Source organism: Lepidochelys kempii, chromosome 3, assembly GCF_965140265.1.
Source record: "Lepidochelys kempii isolate rLepKem1 chromosome 3, rLepKem1.hap2, whole genome shotgun sequence".
NCBI classification, from domain to species: Eukaryota; Metazoa; Chordata; order Testudines; family Cheloniidae; genus Lepidochelys; species Lepidochelys kempii.
In genome coordinates this window covers 8,829,486-8,855,116 of record NC_133258.1, presented here as the reverse complement: position 1 = coordinate 8,855,116, position 25,631 = coordinate 8,829,486, and the positions used below count along the sequence as shown (strand labels likewise).

Here is a 25,631-nt window from a genome sequence, read left to right as displayed (position 1 = left end):
TGTGGTCATAGCACCCACAGCTGCCAAGATTTTTGTAGGCATAATGTCAGGTGAGACTTAAGGAAGCATTTGAAGGAGGACCATGAAGTAGCTTTGTGGCTGTTTATGTGGAGCTCCTACCATGCCTAAGGGGGAGGATGGGAGAAAGCACAAAGCATGTTTATGTCCCTGGTTCTCCACTGCACTGCACCTGTGTAGACATTTACACCTTGTAGCAGGGTGGTGACTCACCCCTGCGGCGCCTCCTGCTGATCATCCAGGGAATTAGCGTTTCCAGCCTCCGGAGTGCCCTCTGCAGGCTAGTGTTCTGCTTGCTGCTGGGCCCCAAGTCCCTCCTGGACCCCGGTGCCTCTTTCACGCCAGGGTACTGCCCCCTGGCCAGTACCCCCACAGATCTGGGTCTCCCCACCTTGGGGAACCCCTCACCTTCTATCCCCACCTCGCCTCAGTCTTTGGCTACTGCCAGTCACCATCTAGCCCCTGCTCCCTGGGCGGACTGCAGTATAATTGGTAATCTACTGCTTCTGCCTACCCTTGGGCTGCCCTTTGCAACCCCAGTACCCTTTTCCTAGGCCTTCATCAAGGCCTGCAGCCTGGGGGTTTCTCAGGCTGGAGCTTCTCTGGCCTTTCCCCAGCCCTGCTCCACTTTATGTAAACCTGCTCAGCTCCCAGCAGTCAGGCCCCTCCCTCTCAACATCTAGAGAGGGACTGTGTCCTCCTGGCCCACTGCCCTCTTATAAAGGCCAGCTGGGCCCCGATTGTGGCATGGCTGCAGCTGTTTCCCCAGTCAGCTGAGGCTTGCTGCTTTCCCTAGCAGCAGGCGCCCTCTCCCAGGGCGGGCTGGGAGCTGAAGGGCAGGAGCAGGTGACCACCCCATTACACACCTGTTCACAATCGGGTCAAATTCTACCATTCTAACTGGGGAGTGTTTGACACCTAGTTTGCACCAGTGTAAATGACCAGGCAGAACAAATATTTTGGCCCAAATGTGGCCCATGATGCAAATATTTAAGATATAATACAAGTCAAAATATAAGCTCTCCATGGTTTTTTTTTTTTTTTTTTTTTTTAAATAGAGAGAGCGCGTGCATATATTAGATAAGCAAACTCAGAGCCCTCCCAGTGTATTCAGGGTCATTCTCCAGATGAGCCCTTCGCAATCCTGCAGTTGAGCAGAGGAACACTGGGTTTCTCTCTTCGCCCACCTGGGCGGCTCTAGTTACTTTGAAAATGGAAAGACTGCCATGGACTTCAGTGGGGATCAGAGCAGGTGGATGCAAAGCCTATATGAGGATACACAATAGGAGTTTTTTCTATTTCCTTCAGGGCACTTTGAATTAGCATAGATCACGCTGATTATTTGTCAAAAGTAACCTACAGCTGAGGTGGTTTAGGAGCTCTGCTTACCTTCTTTTCTGGTCATTTATTGAAAGGGAGCTTTTGTTAAAGCATGGACAGGATTCACCCTCATGTTCCCCAGCACAATCCGAGAGAGAGCGAGACACAGGGAGAAAACAAAAAACCACCAAAAACCCTTCAAACAATTGCAACACTTTGCAAATAATTCACCGGGGAATAAAGTTTAAAAATAAAGTTCTGTTGTCCAGGGCTTTTATAAGCTCCGGTTATATTCTCTGGCATATAACTCAAAAGCACAATAGGTTCTCTCATTGTGAAGGAGTGTGAAGTACCACAAAAGGAAAGAGGAAACCCCTAATGTAGTCCTGAATAGACCTGTGAAAAAGGATAATAAAAGTTGTCCTGGATTTCCTTCAGCAGCAGGTGCTTCCTTTGGTGTTTCTATTCATTCATACTTCGGACAGATAGAGGCTGCCAATTTTTTTTTTTTTGAAGGCCTAGAGTTCAGCTGATGTGAGAAAAGGTGACTGTTAAAATGGCGGCTCCCCACCACTGCTGTCAGTGACTGCATGAGCACAGGCTCTGCAGGCTTTTGATCTGGATGGGAGCTTCCCAGTACTCGGGGGTGTCTGGGACCCAAAGTTCTCATTTCAGGCGTACTTCCCCTTTCTAACGAACCTCTACTCTAGCCTCAGGAGCAAGACTGCTGCCCGTCTCCCATTCATGTCTCATTCTACATTCCAGTGTAGCTTGGACCATGGTTGGAAGGCTGAGGTTTGGAGTCACCCAGCCTCAGAGTACAGAGTTGCGTAGGAGACATTTGGCACTGACCAGTGCAGTCCAGGTCTTAGTCTGCAAAACCCAGATAATTTAGGTAACTTGCCACACAGGTTCCTATCTGACAAGAAGGGGGAATATGCTGCTCTGTAATTAAACTTCCATGGCCACAAGGAGGATCAGTGGGACTCTTACTGGAATGTTTTGCCATCAACTCAGACTTCACACAGCCAAACTTAAAGTCCTCGTCTTCCCTCCCAATCCCTTCCCACAGCCTTATTCTTTATCACCATTCCTTCCATCACTGGTTTTTTTGAATCCCTAATTCCTGTTCTGTCACCCTCACATCATCTCTAAATCCTGTTCTCTCTCCAGTCTTCTTTGAAAGCTCTTGTCCAGGACTCCCCTCTTGCCTACTGTAACTGCCTCCTCATCGCTCTACTCCCATCCATACAAAGGCTGCCACTATGCTCATCTTCCTTGCTGTGACCAGGTTGTCTTTTCTTTGACTACCTCCATTGGCTCCCTGTCTTCCAATGCATCAGGCTCAAGCTTATCAACTTCAATACCTTTCATAACTGTGTCTCCTGCCTTATTCTTCCCTGTTTCTTTTCATCCCCCACCCCTCACTCCACAAATGAGGTCAGCCTTAATGGCCCTTCTGTCAGCTTTTCCCCACAAATATCCTTATGTTTTGTTCCTTGTCACCCCCTATGCATGCAGCTCATTCACAAGTTCACCAAACTCTCTGCATTCGAGTCCCTCCTGAAGGCCAAATTAGGCCATGATACTAATGGGAATCTAGTTGACCAATGACGACAAGTCTGAGGAGTCATTGGCAATAGTTTATATACTCCATTTAAATAATAATTACTCTTGACTTCCCATAGTAAGGCCACTCACCACCTTGACCACTTGGCCCTCCCCCTTCCCCTATGTTGGTCTGTCTTTAGAGGAGAGTACTTTGGGGGTAGGGATCACCCTCTCTTTTCTGGTTGGAAAGAGCTTAACATGTTGTGGATGCTGTCGAAAATAAATCTACTAATAGATTCTAAAGCAAGAAAGGACTATTATGATCCTCTAGTCTGACTTCCTGACTAGCACAGGCCAGAGAATTTCACCCAGTAATCCCTAAACCAAGCTACAGTGTATATTTTAAATGGCCATCCAATCTTGACTTAAAGACTTTGGGTTCCACTGTAGAGTGAATCCAGCACCTACCTTGGCAAGCTGATCCAATGGTTAATGACTCAATTCTCTCGAAGGGAGTCTGTAGTAGCTAAGGTGGAGCTCCTCTTGGGAAGATTTTTGGAAGCCAGGAAACGGAGGGAAACACAGCTTGAAAAGAAATAAGATGAAATCAGCCAAAACCCTGATAACATTCAGCATATAAAGTCATTTGCTGCAAAAAGTGTCAGTTCACCTATGGCAGGTGGGTCTGTCTGTTCAAGGGGAGTAGGCAATATTTGCAGAGTATGGCCTGGGGACAAAGTGGGTACATATTCCCCTTGCCATAAGCACCTCTTCATCAGATCTGTCCCTAAACCACCTCACCAGCTTGTTCTTGTGTCAATGGCACAGAAATGGTAGGAGCACATTCTGAGTCCAAAGCCACTGACAAACTCTCAGAAACAACTATCTGCCTTTGTAGCCTCCAACACACAATTTTCAGACCATAGTAATGATCCCACTGGGAGTCTTCCCCCGCCCCGAGTAAGAACGCCAATATTTGGCCCATTATTCAAGGAATGGTGTGCACACATCACGGAAAGAACATATTCCCATTGCCAAGTGCAGTTGACTTACAGGAGTGCAGTGCCATTGACATCAACGTTGGGGTACACCAGTACTGAATTTAGCCCTTTCTTCATGGTTTTAAATACCATTAGTGGATGAGGTCCTGAGGTTTTCCTGAGTCAGGACTGAATTTAAACTGGGTGAAGACCTCAGGCCGGTGTCAGGAGAAGTTACCTGCTGAAAAGAATCAGGTCAAATCTTCCTAAAAAGCTAGCAACTTAGGCAGCTGGTATGCTGTTCCTTTTACTGAGGAAGATAATTAGGACTGGTTCACTGTTTATTTTCTCCTTCCCCCAGTTTGTTTCTTCCATCGGCTGTTGTCTCATCTTAAATATAGATTTGATTTGGAGCATGGACTGTCTTGTTATTATATGTGCATACAGTGCCTAACACACTGGGCCCTGGATCCCTGGTTGGAATCTGTAGGGATTATCAGGATAGAAATAGTAGTGTGTAAAATAAGGTGCATCCTATAATTTTATCTGGAAAAGTCCTCTTTGGTCACCTAGTTCATTCCCAGGGTCCACTGAAGGATGGTTTGCTACAATACAATCAGTCTCCAGCACTTTGCCCAATCTAGTTTTAGAGGATGCACATGAGGATGTTTCTATCACTTCCTCCTGGAGATTCTTCCTAACGGTGAGGTCTTTGAGGCTGTGGCAGAGTCCCCAGATATTGAGCCTAAATTGTCCTTTGCTCCTTGTTGCACCTTTTGAGGATCATGCCTTCTCTCCAGTTGTTGGTGCTGCGCCCTTGAAAAACTTGGCCCTGAGCAATTTTGAAAAATCTGGCCCTAAATCTTGGCCATATCTACTCCAGATACAACTCCACTGCTGTCAAATGGGTTACAGGGATGAATTGGGACTATTTAGTTCTTTTAATCATTTCTCAGTTTATGAGCATCTTTCTGATACTGAGACACCCAGAACTGCACCAAGTATTTCAGGAACAATCTCACACAGACAGGGTCTACTGCCTTCCTACCCCCGACTCATCTGAATTGTGGTTCACACAGATATTGTGAGGTAACCTGGGTTATTCTGAAGTTTAGGTAGATGAGGCTGTATTGTATTTTCCAACCCTAAGACAGTAGTAGTAACCAAGGATCAAATATACTATACTAGGAATTTTAATACAGAACCAACATAACCTACAACTAAATTTCCTCATTCACTTTCAGTGATAGACCAATAAAGGTTTTTAATATATTCAAATAATGAGCTTTCAGATCAACCCTTCTCTCCCCATTTTTATTTATTTATTTAGGCCAGTTTTCCTCTGACAGTTTCAGTGCAGAGAAAGTTCTCCAGGGACTATAGTTCTTTCCCATTTTTATCAGAACCACCAAGGAAACCCAGATGCAATCCATTTATAGCAAGGAGAGGGAAAGCTAGTGCAAGCTATTCCTGGGTTTGGTGCCTGTAACTGGATTAATTTACATAGGTTGTTGGTGCAAGAGCATGCTGGACCTGCTAACACTTTGGCAACTGAATTAAGGATTTGTACAGTGTGTTGGGGGAGGGTGTTCGTTTTATGCCTATGATAACTGGTCATCAAGCTGTAGATTTCAGTTTTATCCGTTACATTTATTTGCAAAGCATGTTCTGACACTTTCATCTGAGTTTTCCTCCCTCTTACAGTTCAGTTGGGAGAATTCTCTTTTGCTTAATGCAGGAAAAGGTGTGAAACCACATTAATTAGCTCCTCCATCTCTAAATATACTATTTAACTCCCCAGTACTAAGTTCAGGGAAAGGAGTCAAGGGAAAAGTCAATTTAAAAAAATAGCTAAAAATCCATTCTTTTTAAAAAACAATTGAATTGTAAAAAATGGTTATATTGGCTAACCAATAACAGGAAACTCTGTACATAATCTCTCTGCACTGGTAAGAGGAAAATAAATTAGTTAAGCCCCAACTGAGCTCAAGGCCCCATTGTGCCAGGTGCTGTATTATTTGTATTTCTGTAGCACTTAGGGACTGTAGTCACAGATCATGTCTCCATAGTGCTAGGCACTGTGCAAACAGAGTAAAAGACTCCTGATCTAAGAAGCTCACTGTCTAAATAAAGTAGTATTTATCTCAACTGAGGCACAGAAAGATTAAAATGACTGCCCCCAGCTCTCACACAGGAAATCTGTGGCAGAGCCAGAAATTGAGCCCAGTTCCCCTGAGCCCCATGCCTTAACCATTCTACATCTTCAGCCACAAAGCACACCTTTCACACAGTGGACCTTATTCAGTCAGCTGCATCATAGTCTGACATTATATGGTCTGTTTTAGATTGAAAAAATATAAATACACAGTGGGAAATTTACTTAAACTTCAAATATAGCAGGACTTTAAACATCTTCCACTTGTTTCAGCCTTTTTAAAAAAAAAAATACATAAAGACCTTTCTGCAAGAAAGGAAAAATAAAGCCACCCTTCCAATCCATGTGCTAGTCAAACTGCACAATGTGACAATGTTCTAGCAGACCAGCATGAGTACAAAACGCTGAGCAGATTATCCCTCTCAAAAGGTGTTGCTGAAAGATATTCACCCTGTCTGCTGCAGAGCTAATCATTCTCAATTAGAAGCCAGCTGCAATAAGCGTAGCATGCTGGGAAACCCTCTGCTTCTCTGCACAGCTCCTGACTTATCCGTCTCTGTATCAACCCAGAGGAGGGAGAAAGGAAGCTGGTGAGAACCTAACGTCCTTGACTGTACTGCTTCCGCCCATGGCAAACGCAGTGAGAGGATGATGTGTCAGGGGAAAGGTCTCATGCTGTTTTCTAGGAAGAGAGATGATAACCTACCACACTCAGACTGACTTAGACACACAAAGCCACATACACACAGGGCTTGACTGTCCTGTCACTTTCACCAGCTTAAATCAGGAGTAAACCCTCTTTAAGTCAGTGGAGCTACCAAAGGTAAAAATCAGGGCCCTGTTTACTTCAGGGGCATTGCTCCGGATTTCCACCCACATAGATCAAAGCGGAAAACTCAGGCCACTCACACACCACCTCCCTCTTATACACTTATGCAGAGGGCCCAATTCACTGGTGCTGTGTGGCTATGCTGGCCAAGGGGGCACAGGGCAGGCAGAAGGACCTTGCAGCGAATATCCCTGGTGCAGGAAACCACAGTGCCAAGGGCAGAGCTAGTTCTACGAGGATTCTTCCAGGGAGGGCATGGAAGAGAGTAGAAGCATGTCTAGGGCAGGTAGGGGGCATGATTACACATGCAGGGCCAACCTGTGTGGATTCTGCACCCATGTAGTTGCCTATAGGGGCCATTTTAACAAGGGCATAAATTGGGCTAGGCTTAAGCTTGCCAACTTTCTAATGGCACAAAACAGAACACCCTAGCCCCGCCCCTTCCCCAAGGCCCCACCCCCTGCTCACTACATTCCCTCTCCCCTCACTCACTTTCACTGGGCTGGGGTAGAGGCTTGGGGTGCAGGGCGGGGGTGTTGGCTGCAGCTGGGCATGCCGGCTCTGAGGTGGGACCAGGGATGAGGTGTTTGGGGTGCAGGGGGGTGTGGGCTCTGGGGTGGGGCTGTGGATGAGGGGTTTGAGGTGCAGGAGGGGGCTCCAGGTCTGGAGGGACCCAGGGCTGGGGTGCAGGAGGGGGTGTGGGCTCTGGGGTGGGTCTCAGGGCTGGGAGCAGGGTTGGGGTGCAGGCTTAGCTCAGGTGGCTCCTGGGTCAGTGGTGCAGCAGGGCTAAGGCAGGCTGCCGGTCCTGACACCATGTTGCATGTGCCCCAAAAGCGGCCAGAAGGTCCAACGCTAGTAGGTGGGGCAGCGCGTGGAGCCCTGTGACCCCTTCCCACCCCCACCTAGGAGCTGGGCCTACTGGCCGCTTCTGGGGTGCAGGGCGGTGCCACGACAGGTAGGGACTAGCCTGCCTTAGCAGTGCTGACGGGACCTTTAACAGTCTGGTTGGCGGTGCTGACCAGAGCCGCCAGAGTCCCGTTCAAAAACTGGACACCTGGTCACCCTAGCCGGGCCTCAGGGATGGCCTTGCCTGCTCCAGGGGATGATCTGGCCCCTGGCAGGCAACCCCTGAATAGGGGAAGGGCAAGTCACCTGAGTAAGCCTCCCCAAGCCCAGTACCTATACCTGGTCTGACACACACACACACCCCCCCACCCCTACTTCCAGGGCCCAATACCCAGACACCGCAGACAACTGCCCAGTTCCTTTCCACCCCCCGCACGCACACATGCTGCCAGCAGCAGCGCAGGTAGAAAGAGGTACAATCAAGGGACCAGAATGCCCCTGGGGGGGGGGGGGAGAGAAGTCCCAGCAGCCTGGGAAGAAAGGAAGCTGATCCCAAGCTCTGGCTGCTGGGAGTTCTTTCCCAAGGTGGGGGATTCGGGTCCCTTGATTGTTTATCCCTGGATTGCAAAGCCCCAGCGAGGCAGGTTGTTGTTGGTTGCCAAGAGGTGATATTTGTTCTGACACATATGAGAAAGCCGGGCCATCCGTGCAGATGTTGCCCAGGGAAGCTGAGGTTCCCACACCGAATAGGAAACAGGGCCTCACAAAGCCTGGACTGGGAGCAAGGAAGTGGCAGTGGGGCTGGATTTGCAGTGGCAGGCTATCCAGGGATGAAGGGAGAAGAGAAGCCGGGCCCTGGTGGGGGGGGGGGGCGGGGGAAGAGGGGGGAAATCTATTCTTAGAGAAAAAGGGGGGGCAGAGGGGGATTTTATTGTGAGACCTTGTTTACACTGAGAACTGAATGAATCAAATGACCTTGTTTATTGTCAGCCATCTGAATGGACGGCAGAGGGAGAGGGAGGGGTAGTATGGGGAGGCGAGGGGGGGGTCCTCTTTATATTATTGTTAATTTGGCCATTCACAGACTTTTTCCCAGCACACACACGGTGTGTATTGTTGCCAAGATGAAAGAATAAAAGGTGAAACTCTATTCCTTCCTCTCTTTGCCTCCGCAGTATTCTCCAGATCCCCAGACAGACATCTATTATGATTTCTTAAGTGCCAATCCACACAGTCCCATGCAAGACACAGTGATTCTGCTCTCATTTAATCCACTTGTTTGGATTTTTAAACCCCAGAGACTTCAGTGGAGTGGCTCCCAGTTGCCAGCAGAGATAGTCACTAATAGATTGGGGCCACACAGTTTCCTCATCTGGTCTGAAAGTTAGCACAGTGACCCCTAACTCTGTGGTAGGATGTGGGTTCATTGCTATCAGGGAAGACAGACCCCCTTGGCCAAGATTTTCATGTGATGACAAATTTGGGGTGCGTAACTTGAAGCATTTTAAGACGGCCTGATGCTCAGAACAAGCTGAGCACCTGCCCTTTGAGAATGAGGCACTTTTAAGGTGATCCAGGTTTGGGGCCCCGCCCATCATTATAGAACATCTTGGCCCTCGGTCCTAACCATCACTAAGGGTTCTGCATGGTAGTTTCTCATCCAAGGACTGAAAAGGTTAATGCGGTTTAGCTTTACAAAACCAAACAACTTCATTGTCTGAGTTAGCAGACAGGTTACCATTACCATGCAGGGACTGTTGTTCTGATTTAGGTCTCACAGAGCCTGGGATGTGCATGAGGAAGGGGCAGTGAATTAAGTAAGTTAACATAAGCTTCCCCACCCTTTAAGAAAATCCTTATCTGCTTTGGACAGGTTGAGCCAGGAGTGAGGTTTCCCAGCTCTCTTCCCTGCATGGCCCTCAAGTACTGATCACAAGGGCACAGCTCAGTTTCTAATGGGAGTCAGCCCCAGGTGTGACTCACGCAGGAACTCATGACCTCCTGTCTCTCCCTGGAGCCAGTCTCTTGCTGTCTCTGGTTGAATGGCTCAAAGGCATTTCAATTTCGGTAGCATTATGTTCCCAATTCTCAGTGGGAATTAGACCATCTCAGTGAGTGTCACACCTGACTGGATGCAAGACAACCTAGTCTACTTGTGGTCTTACTTAGGGTGACCACATTTCCCTATGTGGAAGGCACCTAGTAAAATTACTCATATTCAAGTGAGTTCAGCTGCAATCAATCCATCAGAACTATGCAGTACAAATGTTCAAATTAACATTAAGTTGACTGAGCCCCTGTTAAAAAGAAATACTGTGTAGCTGGATTCTTTTTATTTACCTTCTTATCTGTAAGGCTTTAGGGTTCACATGGGGAGGGGCGACAACCACATAGATGCCTACTCCCTCCCCCCCCCCCCACACGGGGAGAGGTCACACACACACTCCTGTACACCTCTCACATGGGGGAAGGGGCGTGACTGACTGTTCTGACCCTCCCTTCCCAGTGCCCTCCACGCTTGGCTGGGCCCCCGGGATGGACTCGCCTCTCCTGGTACCATGTCTTCCAGAGGCAACATGTGCGGGGGGGGGGGGAGGGGAAATGCAGGGTCACATGATTCCCCCTTGCCAGATTTCTGCCAGGGTTCACACCACAACGTGGCCAGCAACATCCTTTCAGCACTGTGCAGGAGTGAAGGGACAGGAGCTGCTTCCAGCCGCAGGGGAGGAGGAGGTGAGGAAGGGATGACCTGGCCCATGTCTTTGCAGAGCTCATCTCTCCTCCCCCTATCCCTTCCTGAACACACAGTGTCGAAAGACAGGTAACACCTCCAGGCTGCTGCTGGCCACGACATAACCCATCCGCCTCTGGCTACAGCATGGGCAGGAAGGGGTTAAGCTTTAAGGATGCACTGTGCACCAGGGAACCTGCCTGCAGGGGCTTCCGTGAACCTGGCCAGAGAGGTGGCTCAGCAGGGGAGGGTACCCTGGGATGGAGCAGCCTCCTGCTCCCTGGGGACAGGACCTGGGGAGGGGGAGAGGTAGGTGAAGAGGGTGCTAAGCCCCTGCCCCAGGGGCTGCTGTGGAGCCTGCAGGTTCAGGGTGTGAACAGGCTGGAAAAAAAAATAGCTTCCCCTTCCTACTCCAGAAGTTAGCTGAGGGGTGGAGAGGCTTCCCCATGCCAGTGCTATGAAGGGCTTTGGCACATGCCAGGCTCAGCTCCCCCTGGCCAGCACCCTGGGCTGGTGGGTCTTGGGCTTTCCCAGGGCACCAGCCCAGCCAGAGGCAGTGGGGGAAGGAAGGAGCCTGCCAGCCAGGCTGCTGGTGAGCTGAGTGCTCTGACCAGGGGCTGGTTCTCCACACACTGCTGGGAGCAGGATGTGTCCTGCCGGGGGGATAGGGAGAAGGCGACGGGGCAAAGCAGGGAGAGGACAGCGAGAGGGGGGAGCATGTAAAGGGCCAATGGGTGGGCAGCAGAGGTGACAAGTAACCAGCCACTGCCGGCCCACACCTCACCAGCCATTGCAGCGCGCAGCCCATGTCAGCCAAAAAACAGGGTGGAGTCCTGCTGGCCAAGAGCCAGCATGCAATGGGGGCTGTGCTGCTGGACCAGCAGCCATCCCTGTGCGCTGTATCTTCGCCCAACCACCAGCCTTACGCACCCACCCCCATTGCTGGCCACTGGACCTCCCTGCTCACCCCTGTTGGGCAAATAGTCCCATATTCTCTGTCTTACCCCTGCCCCCCTCCTACCCCCCCATCCGTACCAGCAGGTCCTGCTGCTGGCTGGATCCCTGTTTGCCAGCCACCTGGCCAACAGGGATCCAGCCAGCAGCAGGACCTGCTGGTACAGATGGGGGGGGGGGTAGGAGGGGGGCGGGGGTAAGACAGAGAATATGGGACTATTTGCCTGTTTTGAAGAAAAGCTGGGACACCTGCAGGAGGGCTTAAATAAGGGACAGTGTTTAAAAATGGGACATCTGGTCACCCTATGCTGACTCCAGCGGCCTTCCTCACATTCCCATGCATCTTTCACTCCATGAAGGAGTTTTTCCTAACCAGCAACATTGGTGCCATTGGAGTGGCTTTAGTTGAAGCAGGAACTGTGGGATTTTGATTCAGAAGCCAGACATCACCAATGGACTCCGTTTGGCTTTGCCTGACTCCTTTCCCAGTTCAGAGGGGCTGGCTTGAAAAGGCCACTCTTGGCTCTTTTCTAGCATTATGCTTGCAATGAAACAACATCTACTTGTATTGCTCCCATCACCTTACTCGGAGTTGCTCCCAGGTATTCATGGCTTTCTCCTCTCATCACAACTGTGAAGTAGGGAAGTACTTCTCCCCATTTTACAAATGGGGAAACTGAGGCAGTAGGCTTTTAAGTGACTTGCCCACAGCATAGAATCACTGGAAATTAAACCCAAATTTTCAGAGTCCCAGTCTAGTGCCTCAGCCACAAGAGCATACTTTCTATGTAATTGTTAATTTAGCCAAGCTAATATAGAATTATGCTGTTTAGTCCTGTAATGTTGCTAACTGAGGGTTAATACTTAAGTAACTGTTGGTGGTTATCAGTCAGATTCAGAGCTGTTGTGTTCCAAGTACCATTTGATGAAGTATCTTTTTGTTTACTCTTGGTTTCATATTGATTGAACTGTTCTCTGTATAATGAGGAATAGTTTGACTAAAAAAGGTTTTGTAGAACTTTAGTGCCAATTAAACATGCCAGCCTGACACCTGTGGAGACTGAGGGTCTCTTGGCAGAGACAGCAAGCTTCCCTACTAACCTGAAAACAGGATACTGAGCTGCAAACAATGGGAGCCGGACCACATGAGAATGCACAAAACATCAGGCATGTTGAGGGGAGCAGGATGGTACAGAACTGGGAGAGAGAGGGAAATGTCACTCTTCTGTCCTTGTTTCTCTCAGAGGCTGTAGCTGGACAGATACCATCGCTCACCACAACTGATCTCCAACCACCTAGTATTTATCCTCCCATTCCTGAGGAAGGCAGCTGAGAATCGCTCTCAGGTCATGTCCAGCTCCACCAAGGTGGAATCAGAATCCTGAACCCCTTTCAGTCAGGCTTCAGGCCAGGGTGGGAACAGCGATAATGCTCTTGGCCCTGATGGGGGAACTCCTTGTGGCCATGGACAAGGGCTGTATGTCCATGCTCATGACTGGACCTCTCCCCCGGATCTGACACATCTGACCATGGACTCCTGCCATCCCTCCTCAGAGATGGAGCAAGCACTAGATGAGATGGGTTCAGCTGTTGCTGTCAGACCCAACCCAGGGAGACAATCACCTGCTTCTCCTCTTCCAGAGCTCCTGCCTGTAGAGTCCCACAGAGATTCATCCTCCTGCCAAGACTGCTACAGTCTCCATGTGGAGCCACCAGGGGAGATTGTGAGAAGACATGGAGGGGACACTCAGCTCCACAGCACCTGCCCATCAGATGCAAGTGACATCATCTCACAGCTGAGGTCAGCAACTGGATCAAGAGCAGCAGGTTGAAGCCTAAGGAGATGTGTGGTGGGGGTGCCCCTTGGTGGTAGTTCATGCCAAACTCCCACCCCTGGCCTTGGGATGGAGACCCCTCCTTGTTGCCCTTGGGTAGGCAGGGATTCACCCAGAAATCACCCCACCACTGTAATCAGCAACAGTCATGTCCATCAGCGCCAAGCAGACCCTCAGTCACAGAGGTGGGGCCTCCTTCTGTCTGATCCTCACAGTCACTGTGGTGCAGGCTCATCAGGGCCCCAGGCTCAGGCTGCTCCCTCAGCCCAGGCCACAGCCCAGAGCTTGGACACCTGGCCTGCTAGCACCCTTCAGCAGCAGCTGTCACTGCACAGGTGCACTCTCAGCAGCCCATACAACTGCAGTTCCTTGCAGGAGAGCTCACAGCAGGAAGTATGAGCAGGATTTCCTGCCTGCTCTCTCTAGCCCACTGGAGCTCTGTGAGGTTGGATTCTCCTGTTTGAGCAAATCCCACCAGTCAGGGCTCCCTGGGAGTGGGGGGCTCTGTAATAATACAGAAATGTTACATAGACACTTCCATCACTAGATCTCAAAGCACTTCACAATCTTTAATGTATTTATCCTCACCATGCCGCTGGGAGGCAGGGTAGTGCTGTTTATAGATGGGGAACTGAGGCACGGGATGGCTAAGTGACTTGCCCAAGGTCACAGGAAGGTTGTGGCAGAGAAAGGACTTTAACATGGGCCTCTCACATGCTAGTGTCCTAACCACTGGCCCATCCTTCCACCTGCAGTTCACAAGACAATTGTGCCCTGTCTTGGTGGATTTGGACTTGGCTGTGGTGATCATTCGTGACCTCTGGCTCTTATTACTGCACATTATTGGGCTTGACTGTGTTTGCTTCAGGAAAAAAGGAAGTATAATTCCCTCCCTGCAGGACTTGCTGGGTGGAATCCCCTCACCTGTGCTGTGCAGGTGCTCAGACTAGGCAACCATCATGAGCCCTTCAGGCCTTAGCATATAGGACTCTATTCCTGCAAATATAGGAATGCAACTGCCAACCTTAATAAAATAAAAAGCTACATCTGGTTCAGATCACTGCAGCAGCACATCTGCTCTGCCCCAGAGCTCACATCACCCCCGTGCTCTGCTCTCTGCACTGGCTCTGCATAGAATACTGGGTCACATTCAAGGTTTTGGTTCTCATCTTCTTTGTCATACATGGGATTGGACCAGCAGGTTCCCCAAAGAACCACCATAGCTCTATTCCACTGTCAGCCTCCAGAGTCAAATTCCCCTGTGCAGGAGGCAGAGCTTCCTCAGCAGCCAGCTGACAAACCTGGGACTTGCTCCTGGGAGGCCTTGGGATGACACAAACCTCAGCACCTCCACAGCAAAATGGAAACCCACCCCTATGACACAGTCTTGGGAACCCCATGTCAGAGGTTAAACAAATCCAGAAAGGGGAAGAAAAAAAAATGCATAAAACCAGGTCAAAAATGAAATCCTCTGCTGCCCAGAGAAAAAGAACCCTATGCCTCTGGGGGGATGCTCAGATACCTTGGAGGCCATGGAAAAGCCCAAGGAGATGTATCAAGAATATCAGGTTGCACGGAGAAAGGCTCAAATTGCCCTCCCAAAAGTACAATACCTAGGGTTTCACTTACAGCAAGAAAAGCACCAGCTTTCAAACAAACAAAAAAAAAAGCTATGTGTCAGGTCCCTACCCCAAGCACTCGTAAACGGCTCAGGGCCTTTCTGGGTATGGCGGGCTTTTGCAGAATATAAATCCCAAAGTTTAAACTATGGCTAAACTGTTATATAACAGTGTCAAACAAATCACAACCCCTTTCACTGGTCCCCAAAAGCCAACAAGGCATTTAAAAATCTTTAAAAAAAAAGCTAATAAAAGCTCCAGCGCTGGGTCTGCCGAATCTCTAAGCCATTTCAATTGTATATACATGAACAAAAAGGGGTGGCCCTGAAAGTGCTAACCCAGTTGTTGGGGACCTGGAAAACATCCTGTGGCTTATTTTTCTAAACAACCTAACCAGGCTGCAAAGGGTTGGCCGGCATGTTTACGGGCGGCCACGGCTACTGCCCTAGTACTTAAAAAAGCCAAAAAGCTAACATTGGGAGGAGTCATGCAAGTGTATACCCCCCATATGGTCCAAGCACTGCTGGACACCAAGGGTGGCCTCTGGCCCACCCAGGCTCAGATAGCTCGGTATCAGGCTAAGCTGTTCGAGAACCCCGAGGTCACCCTGCAGTCTTGCCCCACCCTTAACCCAGCCACCCTCCTGTCAGAAAGAGGTACAAAAACACAACTGTTTAAAGATCATAAATGCCCAATACTCCAGCCGCCAAGACTTAAAGAATCAGCTGCTCCCAAATGCAAATTATAAGTGGTTCACTAATGGTAGCAGCATTGTCATAAATGGGCAAAGAAGGGCGGGTTATGCTGTCGTGACCCTCCATGATACTGTAAAGGCCGAGGGGTTGCCCACTGGGACCTCTGCCCAGCTGGTTGAGCTAGTAGCCCTGACCAGTGTGCTCAAACTGTTAAAAAAAAAAAAAGCGGGTCAACATTTTTACCAATTCAAAATATGCTTTTAGAGTGTTACATGCCCATGCTGGCCTGTAAAAGCCAAGAAAAATGCTAACGGCCCAAGATATCACCAATCTCCGCTGACAAGGCCACCAGTGGTGCTAGTTGTGATTTAGATGCTTGCCCACTGGGTAATGGAGCCAAACCCCTGAACTCATTTCACAAAGGCACCCCTCAACCTGCCCCATTGCACTAAGCCCTGTACAAACAGAGACAGAGACAGTCTCTGCCCGTAAGAATTTACGGTCTAAATGGGGTAAGCAATTTCTGCTATAACCTTGGTTTCAAGATTCTGCACTTGTCCATAATGAAAGTGAGGGGGTCACCAACTGTGGGTGGAATGCAGGGTACTTTGACCCTCATATAAAGGACACTTGAGATGTGTGCACTAAACCATCACTTGCTAGATTGAACTGGTGAATTAAAGAAGAAAAGACCTCTAACCCCAATAGCAAGTTGCTGAGCCACCTATTCTCAGACTACATAGATCTCACAAAAGGTATCATATCAAACTCCGTTGCAATAAGCTTAGTTATGTTGAATGGAAGTGAGCAGCTAGACAATAAAGCACAAAAGAAGGAAACTCTGCCATCTAGAGGTCATATTCCTCAATTACAAACATTAATTAAAAGGGACACTGTCAGGTGGTTTGCCCTACATTTATGTATTAAAAAATAAGCGTTTACAAGATGTAAGGCCAACAACAATTAAAAAAATCAAATAGACATTTTTTAAAAAGACAAAACAAACAATCCTGGCAACGAGTCTAACCGGAATGTTGTACTGTGGAACCAACAAATAAGAACCTGAGAGAGAAACAGACAAGTCTGTTTTCATTTTCCAGGCAGAGAAGTGAGATATTTTAAGATGCTTTCAGTTTGAAGAGAAATGCACACTAGAATTGTATTATCTCCGGCCACATTTTTAAGGGTTCAGAACCTACAACTGGGGGCCAGAGTTTGAAAAGAATTCAGCTCCCATTTAAACACCTAAATGAGGGCCAGACTTAGCAAAGTGTTGGTGCACCCCACATCTCCTATTGTGGCATACGATGGCCAGTGTCTCAAAACAGCTCAGCAGCCAATGGGCCTGTGTGGCATCTATGGCCTGCACTAGGCACAAGAGGTCTCTAAGGTGCCACAAGTACTCTTGTTCTTTGTGGATACAGACTAACATGGCTACTACTCTGAAAAAAGATCAAACTGCATGATAATGGTCCCTTCTACCCTTAAAAAAAACCACTATGAAAGTAGGAGCCTAGCACTGTTGAATGTCTGGATTCAGTTGTGATTGCTGAGCCCTTCTGAAAAGCAACCTTATTGAGTTAGGGACTTGTGCTCTTAATGAAGATGGAACTGTCATCCTGTAGATCGCGATACAATGCAAAGGATTCCTTTTGTATGTCATACTAAAGGCCACTAACAAAACAAAGTTTCAGCAAGCACTTATATGGACACATGCCACATTGCTCATAAAAATCTCTGGCTGGAATGTGTCTAGCCATGTAACCAGTGCATCAAAAGCTACTGCATGTCATCCTCCTCCCATATCCTATGGACACTAGAGCAGGAATGGTAGATAGGACATTTAGGCCACATACCAGCCAGCACACTATGGTCTTTAATGCTTTACCCAGCATAATTTTAAAAATCTCAGGTGATGGAGTTTCTAGTGTTGCCAGTCTAATAACTTTCCTCCTTAGAAAGCTTCTTCCCGATATACAATTTGAAGTTACTTGTTCTCAAGGGATGAAATGGCTTTTCATTTTTTTAAAAAAGAAACTGCAATTTGAAGTTAGATCATCCATCTGCTCGGAGAGCAGATTTTCAAGAGCACTTTGGCATCAGATTTTCAAGTGTTCAGCACCCATAATACATGGCTAAAAATCAATAGCTCCCAAAACTGGTAAAAAATTATCAGGGCTGTCATGATGTTCACACATGGCTATCGCAGTTGTCTTGAAAGAAAAAGAAATCACTCCAGGCACTGGCATTTGTGCTTCACTGGCTGTTAAAAAAGGGTTACAAATGCTTTCTAGCAAGGCCCTTAGCAAAGCTTCTCTGGTCCGAGAGCTGCTAGAATGAGCTCTGGGTCAGAGCTAACAGAAAATACATGAGGGACCAAATGACAGATTTAATGGCTGATCACTTTTTTGCTCTGGTGGATCAGGGTTAATAGCTGATGCCACCTGAGAGCAGAGTATCTGAACTTTCAAGTGGTATAAAGGATTCCACAAGAGGCACTTGATACATCCCTGTATAGTAAGCAATGCTGCTTGCTGCTGCAGCAACCAAGTTATTGGCACCTGTAACCATTCTGCCAGATACAGAGGCCAGCAACAGAAGCCAGGTTCAGTCAATCTAGGGGACCTCTTCTAAATGGAATGAAACATGGCTTGAGCCTCCTCTCAGAGCTGCACTCCCAGGTCTGGCACTAGGAAACCACAAAGCAACCTTGCAACCTCCCCCAGTTACCTTTCCAGTTCAGGAATCCCCTGGAATGTGAAGTCATTCAAGCCCTTTCTTCGGTAGAACACAGCAAGTGGATATTTACAGAATAAAAATCAGCAAAATCCAACTAAGGTACATGGGTAGGGCCTTGAGTGCCAGGTTTATATAATTTTTGGTGGTGCTGAGAATGGGTCCAAGCAGAGCTGTCCTGTCTGTAGGGCTGACCGGGGCAACTGCCCCAGGCACCGTGCTTTGGAGGCCCCAGGCTTCAGGGGGATGCAGGGTCCAGGGTGGCCTGGAGGGTTAGCAGGGGCCTGCAACCGGCAGCAGCAAGCAACCTGGCCCCAGCCTGCCCTGCTCTGCCCCACCGGCATCGCTCGAGGGAGGGGGCAAAAGCCAGAAAGGAGCAGGTCAGAGGCTTGTGGGGGGGCAGGGGCTGGGTTGCTTGCTGCTGCTGGTACTGGACCCCTCTGCTAGCCCCCTAAAGCGCAGGGCCCAGGGTGGTTGCCCTGGTCCTTCCTAGGACCAGGACGACTGATTAAATATAAGCCCAAACATTGGAGCCAGGCCCATATTCCTGCATACTGGTGGAGAAAGGACCCCACTGGGCCATATCATTTGCTGCCTATGGGTAAGGCCCACTATACAAACTCCATCCCACCTACAACTCACTCATAACCCTGATTAGATCAAGTGGTGGTCAAGTGGATGGCGGGAGGCAGCTCTCCCAACCTGGGTGCTTTAGTCTAGAGTCCAGCAGCAGTAGATCCCGCTCCTCTTCACTAGGGCAGTCTTGCAGAGTCACTAGTGTGGCAAAAGAACATCTCACAGGGTTCCAAAGTTCTGGGTAGGAAACCCAGTTCTTAGCATAGCCCAACACAAAACCTGAATCTCTGAACAGAACCCCCTTGTCTCCCAGATAGAGACTATGGAAGGATTCTGTCTCCTTGAGTTTTGGGCCACTCACTACCTTTTAGAACAGGGTGACCCACTTTTCGCCAGGCTTTAACTTTCATAGCTCTTCCCCCTTTATATACATAGGGGTGTAGGACTGGAGGGGACCTCGAGAGGTCTTCTAGTCCAGTCCCCTGCACTCTTATGTAAGATTTCAGATAATCTCCAAACAATACACCATGAAGCACTGAGCAGAAGTGTACAGGGATGAAATTACAATATGTAAATTAAGCCTGCCAGAGCTAGCTTTTCCCCTTTCTTCCACAGGGGAAAGTAAAGAGGTCTATCCCTCCAAGCCTTCTTGCTCTGGGGCCTTACACAGTATTAGCCTTTTTTCAGTTTCACTGTCTCTCCTGTATTGACAAGGCTTTTTTATGCCACAACACTCTAGCATGTGAGTGCCAGACAAACACTGATGGGGTTTATCTTCACAGCAGGACTCTAAGATCAGGTCTACACTATAAACTTACATCGGTAAAACTATGTTGCTCAGAGGTGTGAAAAATCCACATGCCTGAGTGACAGAGTTATACCAACCTAAGCCCTGGTTTAGACAGTACTCTGATGGGAGGGTTTCTCCCCTCGACCTAGCAACCACATCTCATAGAAGTGGATTAACTATGCCAACGGGAGAAGCTCTCACATTGCCATAGGTAACATCCTCACTGAAGGGCTACAGAGGCACAGCTGCATTGGTGTAGCATTTTGAGTGTAGACCTGCCCACAAATAAAGCAGACTTGTTTTCCCCATTTTACAGACTGGGAAGTAAAGCACAGAGAGATCAAGGCCCATCCAGGAAAGTACTTAAGGATATGGATAACTGAGCATATGAGGGGTCTCTTTAGCAAGTCAGTGGGACTATTGTGTTTAAAGCTATACATGTTTAAGTGCTTTGCTGGACCAAGGCCTTAGGCTTGGTCTATAGTCCCAACTTAAGTCAGTATAACAGTCACTCAGAGGGGTGGAAAATCCACCTTCCCAAGAGACCTAGTTATATGGACCTAACCCCCAGTGTAGACAGCTCGAGGTCAACAGGAGGGCTTCTCCCATTAACATAACCTCTTGGAGGGATGCAGTACCTACACGGATGTAAGCAGCTCTCCTGTTGGCTTGGTAGCCTCTTCACTACGTGCTACAGCAGCACCGGTGCAGCACTGAAAGTGTAGATAAGCCCTTAGTTACTTGCCCAAGGGCTTGCCCAGAGGCAGTAAGAGAGCCTAGATCTCCAGAGTCCCATTCCAGAGTTACAAGTAAAGCAAAGCTCCCACATATTTAATATTTATAGAAAGGCCCAAAGTGGAGCATCTGCCATACCAGGAATCAGAAGAACAAACCTGATTCTGTTCTCATTGGCAAGGGTTTTATAGTGCTGTGACCACACTGACTTCAGTGGAGGTACTCTGGGTTCACACCAGTATAAGAGAAAAGAGAATCAGACCTAGTGTTCCATCAGGTGGTCACTTACGGAATTGCTGCTGCAGCAGCAGGTAGCAAATTGCCCCTTGCAGAAGCTTCTTGCCAGCTGACCATTCTAATCACCACCTTGTGGCTAATCCAACTCCCCAGAGTTGCTTGAGCAGCTACGATGAGTGTTTAGAGGTTTCCACACAGAGAACATCAAAATGTATGGAGCTGACTTTCACTTGACTGAGGGAAGCTGCCTGCGCAGTCTTCAGCTGTGATAGAATAGCTGCAGCCCTCTCTGCTACATCCCCTGACCTACAGCTGCAGGTCTGAAAGGTTTCCCAGGGCTGCCACTCACTTACTGGTCCTTTAATATCCTGGGGCTGAGCTTCTCCAGAGTGTACTAGTTTCTCTAGTTACCCAACTGGACTGTCAGGCTGCTATGTTTCTAACGAAACGAGGAACACGCGTGACTCTGCCGCCATTAATGTTGGACTGAGAAAATACTGATGAAGTATAAACATTTGACAATTGAATCATAAAAGATTGTTCTTGCCACTAAAGTAGTTTTTATTGTCTGTAACCCTCAATGTGACCAGGAGTGTTTGGTTCATCCCAGCATGAGACAGGCAAACTAGATAAGTTCATGGAGGATAGGTCCATCAATGGCTATTAGCCAGCAAGGGCAGGGATGGTGTCCCTAGCCTCTGTTTGCCAGAAGCTGGCAATGGGTGATAGGGGATGGATCACTTGATGATTACCTGTTCGGTTCATTCCCCCGGGGCACCTGGCATTGGCCACTGTCAGAGGACAGGATACTGGGCTAGATGGACCTCTGGTCCGACCCAGTATGGCCGTTCTGATGTTCTAGGTGAGAGCAGTGCTGTGCGGCTAATGGGAGCAAAAGCTGTTGAAGCACAAACAATGGGCTCACAGGCAAATTCTTGCCTTTGGATGTGTACCGCCTCGTTGTGCAAGAAGCCAGCTGCAGAGGAGAAAGGGAGAACTAACTGAGTTGCAGTGGATTGTGTGTGAGGTCTGCAAAACGTCTGTACTGTGCTCACCGCAAGGGTGAAGGGAACAAAGTTGCTGGAGTAGACTGGTAGTTCATCCCCACCCCATTCATCCATACTCCTCTCATTGACTGGGCATTGCAGGGGTCCTTGCAGTTGGGTCCAACTGCATCGTCTATTATTTGCGATGTACTACTCAGGCATGGCAGGGGCGGCAGCAGCATCAAGGAGCCCTGCACCAATGGGACCAGTAAGAATGCCTGCTTTGAAAACTTGTATTCCTTCCAACTCCATGCAGCAAAAGGGTGGGCTCCGGTTGATAAGTGGAGCCCTTTGGCTTCCTTCTGCCAAGTGCATGAAGCATCATTTGCCTTTGCCAAAAGTACTCTTTATATAGCACCAGAGCCAGCCTGCGCTCCTCTAATGTGTGATTAAAGCCCATGTTCCTGCTAAGGAGATGTCGTCATGGTGATACACAAGCGCTATTCTTAGCTCCTCAGGGCTGCTAAGTCAAGTTGGCTGCATCTAAAGTTCTGTTTCTTCCTCTCAACTACTATTCTTTGGGGAAACTTGGACACGGGAGGGGGCACAAAAGGATGACCTCTTTTTGGCAGAGGGAATTTGCTGTAGAGACTAAGTTAGTCAACAGCTTGGGGCAGGGGGAGAAGGACTGTGTCAGCTACAGAGGCCCAGAGACCCTTAAAACTAGCATGAGAAGAGCAGCCTGGTTTTTCTCCTTTTTCTGTTAATGCATGGGGTTTCTTATGCCTTCCTCTGAAGCAGCAGGTGCTGGCTGCTGTCAGAGACAGTATGGAACAAGCGTCAGATCCAGTCTAGCAGTGCCTGTGTTCCTTTCAATATCACACAATAGGAAAGCAGCTGACCATTAATAACCTTAATTGGGAGGAACAATGCATCAACAGTAGTGATGATGCACGGTCAGGAAAGGCACCAGCCTATATTTCCATTGGAACATATGGGTATGGGACTTAGGGTTGCCAACCCTCCTGGTTTTGCTGGGAATCTCCTACAGGCTACTGAAGCCAAAACCAGGAGATTTTAGGATTCTAAAATTCCAGCAGCACAGCCGGGCTAAGGCAGGCTCCCTACCTGCCCTGGCCCTGCACTACTCCTGGAAGCGGTCGGACCATCTCTGCTGCCCCTGGGGGAAGGAGAGGGTCTCCATGTGCTGCCCCCACCCCAAGTGCCGACTCTGCAGCTCCTATTGGCCGGGATCTGTGGCCAATGGGAACTGCAGGGGCAGCGTGCGAAGATCACTGCCATCCCCTGCAGGGGTCAGAGACGTCCCGGCTGCTTCTGGGAGTGGTGCAGGGCCAGGGCAGGCAGGGAGCCTGAGGCAAGCACCTCCTGGCCAGAGCCTGCACCCCAACCTGCTACCCCATCACGGAGCCCCCTCCTGTACCCAAACTCCCTCCTAGAGCCCACACCCCTCAACCTCTCCTGCACACCAACCCCGTGCCTCTGCCCTGAGCCTCCTCCAGCACCTAAACTCCCTCCCACAGCTTGCACCTCAGGCTCAGCCCAGAGCCTCCTTCCATACTCAACCCCTTGGCCCCAGCCTAGAGCCCGCACCCCGACTCCCTGCCCCAGCCCAGTGAAAGTGAGTGAGGGTGGGGGGGAGAGCAAGCGATGAAGGGAGGGGAGTGAATGACAGGGGACAGATCACTAGATGATTGCCTGTTCTGTTCATTCCCTCTGAAGACAGGATACTGGGCAGATGGACCATTGGTCTGATCCAGTATAGCTGTTCTTATGTTCCCACTGGCCACTCCTTTCCTTGAAGCCACAACTTCCTCAGCCTTTCTACCATCCCCTTTAGCCACTCCAGCTGCTGCACTGTTTTTTGCATGTCCTGCAGTCAGTGCGGATGCTGCTGCTCCAGACAGTGCTAGTTCTGAATTAGTTTTCAACTTGATAGCTTGTGACCCAAGGCAATTAGTGAACCAAGGAAACCAGAGAACACACAGGCCAAGACCCCAGGGTGCCCACCACGGCACTGTTAGCCCAGGCTTCCATCAGAAGCCTTGCATACAAAAAACTTCCATTCTGTCAGGGTCCCAGTCTATCAGGCCTACCTCTCCAGCAGCTTTCTTTAGCCTGCTTTAACGTTTAGAGCCTTCCTAATTTCCCAGAAGGCCTGCAGCTAGCCAGAGTGTAAAAAGCAGCCTCCCTCTCTAAAGTTACTCTCCAGCCAGCCTCTTTCTGGTTTCCTCTTCCCCTTCCCAGCTGATCAGTGTGGTTCTAGTCCAACAGCAAAGAGTTGCCAGTCCTCTGCTCTAACCACCACAATATGCAGCTGGCTCCTAGCCCATATGGGAGCAGGCATTAAGGATGGAATGGGGGTGCCATTCAGACCCCTAAGGGTAGCCCCTGGATGTCCCAGTCAAGATCAAGGGCCTATTGTATTAGGTGCTGTACAAACACAGACAGACAAAACACAGGAGAAAGGGAATTATTATTATCACCATTTAACAGATGGAGAACTGAAGCACAGAGAGGCTAAGTGCCAGATTGTGACAAACACCGCCGCGATACCCACCCTCCTGATAAGGATTTTCTTATGTAAGCTGTCCCAGAGACTTCAGTGGGAGTGCTCATGTGAGGAACTGCTCACCAGTGGGAGTAAGAGACTGAGAATCTAGCTGTAAGAGATTTGCCTAAGATCATGCTGGTAGTCCATGGCAGAGATAGAAATTGAACTCAGACCTCCTGAGTTGGGGTGTCGTTCCCTGACCACAAAACCATCTGTTCCTCTGCCCACTTTGTGCCCCACCCTAGAGACATCTGCGCTGGCTTGCTTTTGCTTAAGTTGTGCATAATGTCCACAGAGAAGTTTCAGAAACAGCACCAATTTTTAAATTCTTGAGAGAGACATGATTTTTACGATCCAGTTGCATCCTGAAGTTCAGAATCTACTAGAGATGCCAAATGTAATACATTCCACTGCAACCACCACCTACTAAATCACTCAGTCAAAGTCCCAGCAGGCTGAAGAGCTCTCGAAACAAATGCGTCACGCAGCAGAGAGAGAGCACAATTGCTAGAGCAGAAGATGCCAGTAAACACAGCCCTCTACCAAGGAACAGTGCTTCACTTAGTCACATTAATGGCTGGTACCATTAAAACAAAGAAAACAAGATATTCAGCCTGAGGAATTCCCCCATGCAGGATGCTGTCAAGCAAAATGCTATGGGCTGAATAATTGTGCAAACCGTAACAACATTGGTGGTACTGTACACCAATGTTAGAGTAATGGAGAAGCATGGGCTAGTGGATACTGGCCAGAATGTTGATTAAGGACTGTAGCTGGGTGACTATCCCACTCCTGCCCTGAAGGGATTAAAGCATGGGAGAGGGCTGTGAATGGGAAAAGCAGGCTGATTGGGAAAGCAGCCACAGCTGTGGCCAGCTTAATCAGGGTCCAGCTGGCCCTTGTAAGAGGGCTGTGGGCCAGAAGGGAGGAGACACTTGCTCTAGCTTCCTAGAGAAGGACCTGGCTGCCTGGGAAGCTAAGAAGGGTACCTAGGGTGGAGCAGTGCTGGGGAAGGGCAGAGGGAGCTGGGAAGCTCCAGCCTAGCAACACCCCAGGCTGCAGGCCTAGTGAAAGGCCAATGAAAGGGTACTGGGGCTGCAGAGGGGCAGCCCAGAGATAGGCAGAGGCAGTTGGTCCAACCCCCCTTGCCAATGATGAGTGGTTCATAGTCTGCAGTCTGCCCCAGGGAGTGGGGACTAGATGGTGACTAGCAGTGGCCACTGAGGCAAGGCGGGAGGGGTAGAGGGTTGGGGGATCCCCTGGGTGGGGAGACTTGGATTGTGGGTTACTGCAGGGGCAGAACCCTGATGGAGGAGGGCACCAGGGTCTGGGAGAGACAGAGGGGCCAGCGGCAGGCGAGACACCGGCCTGCAGAGGGCGCTCCTGGCCGGAAGAGCTAATTCCCAGGACGACCGACAGGAGGCACCTCACTGGCAAGTCATTGCCCTGCGACAAGGGCCTTTCAG

The 25,631-nt window shown here is 49.2% G+C and overlaps 1 protein-coding gene across 2 annotated transcripts in view; it reads right to left on the bottom strand.

Moving 5' to 3' along the window:
- Window positions 1–25,631, bottom strand: part of PRSS55 (serine protease 55) — a 95,456-nt gene that overhangs the window by 41,630 nt on the left and 28,195 nt on the right. Inside the window, exons 3-4 of one of the 2 annotated variants that reach the window (XM_073335654.1) lie at window positions 3,358–3,474; window positions 1,114–1,283 (exon numbers count right to left, since the gene is read on the bottom strand). In XM_073335654.1, coding sequence (XP_073191755.1) covers window positions 3,379–3,474 — 96 coding nt within the window. In that variant the 3' untranslated portion in view covers window positions 1,114–1,283; window positions 3,358–3,378. Of the gene's footprint in view, window positions 1–1,113; window positions 1,284–3,357; window positions 3,475–25,631 lie in introns of those variants that run through there. The other variant, XM_073335653.1, reaches the window with a different exon arrangement.